The 9,097-nt window shown below is 39.5% G+C and overlaps 1 protein-coding gene across 1 annotated transcript; it reads left to right on the forward strand.

Moving 5' to 3' along the window:
- The first annotated feature begins 1,785 nt into the window (after positions 1 to 1,785).
- Positions 1,786 to 7,141, forward strand: LOC136802298 (uncharacterized). The gene is made up of 3 exons (XM_067059013.1): positions 1,786 to 2,440; positions 4,111 to 4,349; positions 5,512 to 7,141. Exons 1-3 carry the CDS (start codon positions 1,865 to 1,867, stop codon positions 7,139 to 7,141), a joined length of 2,445 nt encoding a protein of 814 aa, XP_066915114.1. The 5' UTR covers positions 1,786 to 1,864.
- The last annotated feature ends 1,956 nt before the right edge of the window (positions 7,142 to 9,097 follow it).

Below are 9,097 nucleotides of genomic sequence, written 5' to 3' on the forward strand. Positions count from 1 at the left end.
TATCTTCTCTCCTTCAAGAGCAATAGCGAGTTTATGTATTCGAGAACATCGAGGGGGGCGGTATAAAGCAAAGCTGACATGGGGCCGAAATCGCCGTCCACTTTGCTCGATGACGGTAAAAACACCAAGATACCGTCGTCTGTTTAGGTGAGCAAAGGTGATATAGAGCCGTACATCAACTATCGACTTTGTTTTGTAAGGATTTCACTTACCTGTTTTCTCAGAGGCTTCTTCTTCGATTTTGTTTCCGCTGACAAGAATAGCCATCCATAAAGGAACGTGCCCATTGTTGTCGCGTATTTCAAGGTCAATACTGAAAGAAGAAAAGTTGGCACATTTACACTCAAGTGATTTGTTTTTAGTGACCGGGTGGCTCAGTCGGTAGAGCATTCAGCTTATAATATAAAGATTGTGGGTTCGATTCCCCGGTCACTGCCAACTCATTGAATGAGTAGCTTATCTGATTCAAGCATCCAAGCTACTGTGAGCTGTGGAGTAGGTGTGGCGCTCTTCCTCACTCCCGGCTCCACCGATAGTCACCACATGAATACACTTACCTACTTACATTGTTTTTTATTATAAAGAAATCAAGAACGTATCTTATGCTGACAAAGCATAATAGACATAAAGATTTTATCAAATTTATGCATCGAGAGCGCTAGGTCTACTTTCCCTCAAATACTTTTGATGATGTAGCGCCGTTAAACGTTAATTTCTAACATTGCAATGGCTTCATCTCGGGTACCAATTCCAAAAAAAACTCGATGGCGGATATAGCTTGGTCCAGGGATATATAAAGGTTAGTGGGAGCGTATCTCTAGACCGATGTTGAAAGAATAAATATGGTACATTTACACTCATACCATTGTGTGTTTCGATGATATAGAAAAGAGGCGTATCGTTTCATATGCTGACAAAGCAGAATTGAAACAATAATTTTATCAAATGTATGCTCCAGTACTCTGTACCAGAGTGTATCTCACGTTTATCGCTTCATGTAGTACACTCTGTGCGCATTGTCTGTTTGATAAAAAAATTCCCGCATGGAAACCTCTGCGATGAAGTATGATTTATAAATAGCAACACTTCTCTCGTCGTCTTCCCTCTCTCACAAACACTCCATCGCAGCGGTCGGTTTGAAAAATATCAAATGAGAAAAGACAATAACAACAGGAGACCCTCTATGGCAATAAATTTGGAAATTAGCTGTAATGGGTCAGTGCATAGACAAATGCTCCAGAGGTGGCGAAATCCGTTTCCTCTTTTGTTCGACTAAGAAAAGATTTAAGTCTAAAAGAACATCGGAAAATAATTTTCTAAAACACAAAAACCATTTTTGGAATCAGTTCATTCTGTTTGTAATAATAGAATTGTTTGGTTAAATGGCAGCCGTTCATCTCAAATTAAAAAAGAAAAAGAAAAATGAAAAAAACATGCGGATAAGGTTGAGAATCTAGCAGTGGAAAATGATTGAACAGTGTAGGCGGAAGGGTGTGATTTGGCACCCTTGAACCGCCCAGTAGTCATGATATCTTTGTTAGATAAATATATTTGACATATCATAGCAACAAGACAAGCTTTTGACGGCTTATTAGTTACGTTGTATATTTGACGTCAATTTACTACTTTGAACTAGTTTTATCTACTTTGACGTCAAAAAAACTTTTAAAATGTGTACAACAGCTTTGAAAACTTCCTTTTCTACAAACAACTCAACGAAACAAGATGCCAGTCTTAACGCAACATTTTCATTCGAAGTAAACGCTCAAACTTCATCGAATAATTCCAGCGTTCAATATAACACATTTTAAACAACGAGGCACGGACCATAAGACCGCTTTTTAAACATTTCAATACAAACAAAATGTCTGGTCTCTCCACTCACAAAACCAGCTCAGCGGGTAAATATGACACTGAACAACACCCGCAAGGGCTGAAGACCAACAAACAAAAACTGATGGATGCTTCCCGCAGTGTCATCAACATGGATTCTGGCATCAGTCCAAACCAACACGAAATCATATTACGACACCTGGAGAAACTCGAGAAGAGCTCCCAAGGGAACATTCCAAATTCACACATCACATCATGTGGATCACTCAGCAGCCGACAGACATCAATCGAGCGCTTAGCTCAAGATTTAACTAAATCCACCTATGACAATACTTCAACTGCCCAACTTCTACAGTCGTTGTCAGTTCTTCAGGGTGAGAGATCGGACATTCCTGCTATGAGGAAAGACATCGATTCTCTAAAACGCTCAGTCGATAGCACGCACACCATCTTGAAACATTTGTGCGTTGTGGTGATGGAGGGGAACAAATCATCCGGTGCTGAACCACCATCGGCGCCCAATGGCGTTCCCTTTGAAGAACACAAGAGGGTGGTGTCGGAAAAAGACGTCCAAATCCAGCGAATTAAACAACATGCTGAGACTATGGTAAGTTTTTTTGATTCCTTAAATTTTCAATAAGATCACATCGAGAATAACAATAATTATTCTTTTTTGGTATTCTATCATTTTACTATACTAGTGCTTTAGAAGCTGTCAACTTATAATTATATTTGAAGCGTCCCCTCACTTGTAGCACAATGAGCCTTCGTTACCCAAAGAAGATTTTGAAGCTTAGAAGTGGTATTCAGTTTCTGTGTTATTTCCATACTCAGCTCACTACTTAAATTAAAATACATTGATAGAACAAGGAAGTCTTTTGTTGGGCTTGCCGTGGTAAAGTGGTAGTCTCCCTTGGCTTCTGTGCAGGAGGCCAGGGTTCGATTCCCACTCGAGGCAGTTCACTTGGCAAGTGAACGTTCCTTTGCCCGGGTCAACCCATGCCATGTGAGAGGAATTGGGTAGTCAGTTCAAAGTGCTGACGGGACGCTCATTAGTAAGCGTCTATCGTTCCGAGAATAGGCCTCTAAAGCTTCCTGCAACCTCAACCGAATAGAAATAGAAATTGTTTTCGTTATTTCTCAGTCCTGTAGATTAGTGTAAATGTACACGGCGCAGTAGTGTATGTAGATATAAAACTAGATTGTCGTCCGGGATTCTTACTCGAGAGGGTTGTGCTCACTTGGCAAGTGAAAGTAACTTCGCCCGTGTCAACCCGTGTCATGTGATAGGAAATTGGGTAAACAGAAACTCAAGTAACCTTTCTGGATCGATCACATAAAACCTGTTGATAATGTTGCGAATTTGCTAAAATTCGCGAAATTAAATGGTCGTAAAAAAAATGAATATTGTTGATTTGCAAAATTAAATTCCGGCGAAATAAAAAAAATTTCGCGAATGGCCTGACTCGTGCAATCTAGTTTTACTAGATATTTAAAAGCACTCTTGTCTCCCGAATAGACGGAGGGGGGTCCGAATAAGCAGGGGGTAGGAAAATTTTCTAAATTCTAATAAGTGGGGGGGGGGAGACAAAAATTCATCTATTCGGGAGACAAGAGTAGCATTAACTTTTTTTAAATTGATAGTTTTTTTCTCAAAATCAGGAATACTGTTTAATAACGTGACTTCCTTAGTAGGAAAATTGCATTGCACTTTTCTAGTCAATCAGGCATTATCAACATTAAATCAAAGTCAGTTTATTTGAAATATTATTCGAATTACTTTTTCAAACCTACTGCTCAAAATTCAAGTTAGAGCATCCTCTAAACAATCCTGAAAAAATCCTCGACAAACCTGTATACTTTTTTTTTTGGTGCACCCGGTATATTTTTTAACTCTTAGTGTTTCGAGCACTCTAGTGGCAACACGCTCGCTTACCGCGGCCTGATATGTCCTGGGCAGGAACACGTGTCCGCGGAAAGATGAAACACAAATGTAGGAGTGCTCTTGTGAAAAATTTAAAATACCCTTACATTGAAGCGATAAAGTAACTTCAATATAGTTAAGCCATACGAATGCTAAAAATAGTTTGCACTCTACCGCAAAGACTCGGGAAATGCCTCTAGAGTTTTGGCTGGAATTTGCTTAGTTTGATTTAGTAATAGACTAAAAATGCCGTGCACCGAGAGCAAATCTTCCTTGTAAATTAATTTCCAGTCCTTTAAAGAGCCGATCGCTCCGCTAAGGTCTGATATGCATTATGTTACATTCTTTTATAGTTCGACGAGTATCGATGCCACATCGAGAAACTCAAGGATGAAAAGGCATTATTGGCTGGCGAAGTGATAAGCCTTAAAGCAACAATGTCTAATGTCTTTACGGCTGAGATAGAAGCGAGGAATCTAACCATCGCCTCACAATCACAACACATTGATAAGTTGAGCACGGAATGCTCGAAATTGATTTTCTTATTGGAGGAAGCCAAACACCAATTAAGAGAGAAATCGCTTGTCAAAAGGTATGTGATTCTTTTTTGAACTCGTTAACATCTAAGTCTACCATTATGACTTGACTCGATTAATTGTTGTCGAATAAAAACGACCTTCCAAAGGTTATTTCACTATCGCAAACTGTAATGGGTAATCAGGACCACTGCGCGCTAATGACGACTTACTATTGGTCCAAAATTTTGAAATATTTTGAAGATTTTTGCGTCTAGCTAATCGTAAGTGGTTATTAGAGTGTAACCAGTCCTGATTGCCAATTCATTTCGACTGTGAAATGCATCTATTCAGTTGAGTTTCAAAATTAGATTAAACAACAGTATAAATTGCAACGTTGCGAACTAAAATCTAGAAAATAATACCTCATCAGGGGAAAAAAGTCGAGGAAAATAATTAACGAAAACTTTAAAAGGGTGACGAAATTTCCCCCGTACAAAAAATTCCCCGATATATCATCAGCCGACAAAGCTTTTTTTAGATTATTATCCATTTCTTATTATCACTAAATTGTTTTACGCCTTCACCGGAATTGGGATTTTAAAAATCGATATAAGAAGATTTATTTTCGGGATAGTGAAATATTTGTTTTGTAGAGTTTAGTCCGATTGAGTGACTAAATTGTAAATTTTTGAATTGTGACGAGTTTAACATTTTGGTCTAGGAAAAGCGACAAAATTAGAATTAAAGGTTTTCTACGGGAATAAAAGGACCATATTTTAGGCAGTGTCTTCATGCTAAATCAGATAAATTAAACTACTTTTTTATGCAACGATATCCTGCAAAACTCACATTCTAGTGCTTTTGTAAACAAAAAAATAGCAAAGTTGATTTCGAGCAAATTTACAATCGAATGTTTTGATTATAAGATAGAAAACGTTCTATTTATTATAAACATAAAAACAGTCGAAAGAGTATCAGTAAAAGTCCCTTTGCTTGAGGAATGTTTTTTTACTCGATGTATTTTCATTATTTCAAAAAAAAATTCTAATCTTGTGGCACTTGTTTTTGCTACGTCAGCATCATCAGACCTTTAAATCAAAACAAAACCTTTAAGGGACGAATTTTTCCCCGTCAATTTTTTCCCTTACTAATTAGAACCTAAACGTTTTCCCCGGTAGAGTAAGTGGGTTTATCTTTTGTTTTAAATGACAAGGTTCGTTATCTTTTCCTTTGTAGCAAGATGTCTGGAACTTTTCCATCCTCCGCTAGTCAACAGACACAAACTGAACACGTTGAACACGTATCATCAGTTAGTGATGTCCAGCAAACCAAATCTGCCCACATGGAGGACGTATCATCAGTCTGTGATGTGGAACGAACCAAATCTGCCCACATGGAGAACGTAGCACCAGTCTGTGATGTGGAGCAAACTAAATCTGCCCATATGAAGGACGTAGCACCAGTCTGTGATGTGGAAGAAACCAAATCTGCCCACATGGAGGACGTATCATCAGTCTGTGATGTGGAGCAAACCAAATCTGCCCACATGAAGGACGTAGCACCAGTCTGTGATGTGGAGCAAACCAAATCTACCCACATGGAGCACGTATCATCAGTTAGTGATATGGAGCAAACCAAATCTGCCCACATGGAGGATGTAGCACCAGTCTGTGATGCCCAGCAAACCAAATCTGCCCACATGGAGGACGTAGCACCAGTCTGTGATGTGGAGCAAACCAAATCTGCCCACATGGAGGACGTATCATCAGTTAGTGATGTGGAAGAAACCAAATCTGCCCACATGGAGGACGTAGCACCAGTCTGTGATGTGGAGCAAACCAAATCTGCCCAAATGGAGCACGTAGCACCAGTCTGTGATGTGGAGCAAACCAAATCTACCCACATGGAGGACGTAGCACCAGTCTGTAATGTCCAGCAGACCAAATCTGCCCACATGAAGGACGTAGCACCAGTCTGTGATGCCCAGCAAACCAAATCTGCCCACATGGAGGACGTATCATCAGTTAGTGATGTCCAGCAAACCAAATCTGCCCACATGGAGGACGTAGCACCAGTCTGTGATGTGGAGCAAACCAAATCTGCCCACATGAAGGACGTAGCACCAGTCTGTGATGCCCAGCAAACCAAATCTGCCCACATGGAGGACGTAGCACCAGTCTGTGATGTGGAGCAAACCAAATCTGGCCACATGGAGGACGTATCATCAGTTAGTGATGCCCAGCAAACCAAATCTGCCCACATGGAGGACGTTGCACCAGTCTGTGATGTGGAGCAAACCAAATCTGCCCACATGAAGGACGTAGCACCAGTCTGTGATGCCCAGCAAACCAAATCTGCCCACATGGAGGACGTAGCACCAGTCTGTGATGTGGAGCAAACCAAATCTGGCCACATGGAGGACGTATCATCAGTTAGTGATGCCCAGCAAACCAAATCTGCCCACATGGAGGACGTTGCACCAGTCTGTGATGTGGAGCAAACCAAATCTGCCCACATGAAGAACGTAGCACCAGTCTGTGATGCCCAGCAAACCAAATCTGCCCACATGGAGGACGTAGCACTAGTCTGTGATGTGGAGCAAACCAAATCTGCCCACATGGAGGACGTAGCACCAGTCTGTGATGTGGAGCAAACCAAATCTGCCCACATAGAGCACGTAGCATCAATTAGTGATATCGAAAAGACACAACCTGACCATTTGAGTGACTCTCCCTCTAATGACACTAATGCCCAGACTGGGTCGTCATCCAACAAAGATACCGTCGAATCTGCACGGCAAAATCAGAAACCACGTCGTACCATGTGGTATACATTATTGAATGATTTTTTTGAAAGATTCTACTAAAATCAAAGTTTTCAAAAGCAATTGTATCGAAATGTGAAGAAAGGAACGAAAAAAAATTGTTTCTATATTCTATTCTCTCTGAAGATCATCAATTAAGTAAAAGAAACTAGCAGAGAAACAGAACAATTCATGTCCTTTGGACCTTATGCTTATATTATTGCTCGACTCATTAAATATCTCATCGGGAAAAGGTGGACAGGACTTTTGAAACTAACAGCATCTTATCCGCCCAAAGCCTCAAAAGTTTTGGCCTCCTTGCTGTTGGCATAATTAAGTAGCCTCCAATATGAAGAGCATGAGATTCAAAGTGTATGAATATATCCTGATCCCTGCTAATGGCTTTTGCCTTTTTGATGATACCACAGTGAGTTAGAATATCGAAACAAAGTTTCTTTGTTTATTTCTTTGCATATTGATACGATTGCTGTGTATATTGTACATAATTTTTCTTGTCATATCCGCTACTATTATTTTCTTTGAATAAATTTATAAAAATCTAAAATTGTTCTTAATAAACTTATTTTTCTAACCTATTTTCGGTTTCTCTTCGTATTTTAAGGGGTAATTAGTCCAGCACCGATCTATTCTATCATTTTAACGTTTGTTCTTGAAGACCAACGAAACATGGATCTACCTAGCCTGTACCAAATCATGTGATAATTTCGTAGACCAACGAAGCATGGATCTACTGCTAGCCTGTACCAAATCATGTGATAATTTGCATGGAAGGGGATTATAGGCTCTAGTCATATAACGTCCGCTGTGCGGGGCCATTGAATTGACAAACACAGATAGTGATATTTCAACATCATTTGACCATAGATTTATAAAGCCTGAAGGGCTAGATGTCGTGCTTTAAGCTCTTCTAAGCAAAGAAAAGTGAATATCGCAAAAAATATTTCTGCTATTGTTTTCGAAAACCCGCGAAGGTTCTGATTGGTCAAGCGCTGAAATTATATTGTAATGTCACGTGACTTAGGTAGGATTTACCAGTAGCGGCCTGGCTTAATATTCTTGGTGGTGCAAACTATTAAATTGGCGCCCCTGGTATTTTTGTATTTTTGTCCTTATTTGCGCCCTCCATACTGCCTCCATCATTAAGTGAAAATACTGCACTGTAAGAGCAGTGACTGGTTGAAAGTAACGCCCCTAATCTTTGAAATGGGAATTTTATACCTGGTAAGTCGATTCAGTCTATATTTTTGCTTTCTAAAACTCTTATCAGAAAAATTACCAGATAATCTTTAAACTTTTGCGCCGCTGGTCTTGCTCTACTCTCTATTAAAGATCAATGGCTGAAATAGGGCAAAAATTCAGACGTTGGGAGGAAGGGTTCCTTGTAATTCTGGCGCCGCAGGCAAAAAAAATTGGTGTAAGAAAGGTCAAACAGCTTAAAAGATCTTCTAAAACGGAGAAAGTTAGTCAGTATAAGACCACAAAAACCACAGCGAGAATCAACAAGTTTTGATCATTTTGGCAATCTCTCATTTTGGGGGTGAGCATTCTCTTCAACCCCTGGTGGATACACAACACTTCTCTTACTTCTGATTCAATATTGATAAAAGTTTAACAATAATGTTTTTGTGTGAAAAACATAGAAATATAAGGAAAAAATCCAATAAAAATCTGCAAAAACGGCGATTTCCGGCATATTTTCAACCTGAAAAAATGTTTTCTCAAAAATCGAACTCGGCCATGTTTTGAGCATTACGAATACGCATCTTTCTGAAAAAAATCAGAAAAAACTAAGAATGAAAATTCGAGAAAATGTCAAAAAACCGGTTTTTCCGGCATATTTCCGGCATTTTCGGCCGGAAAAAAATGTTTTTCGAAAATCGGGCTCCGTCACTTTTTAGGTATTGTCATATTGCATCAGTGTGCAAAATTTCATAAAAAAATATAAAGTGCAGCTCGAGAAATTCAAGAAATACTGTCTTTCCGGATAAAATATGTTGT

Source organism: Clytia hemisphaerica, unplaced genomic scaffold, assembly GCF_902728285.1.
Source record: "Clytia hemisphaerica strain Z4C2 unplaced genomic scaffold, Clytia hemisphaerica genome assembly, whole genome shotgun sequence".
NCBI classification, from domain to species: Eukaryota; Metazoa; Cnidaria; class Hydrozoa; order Leptothecata; family Clytiidae; genus Clytia; species Clytia hemisphaerica.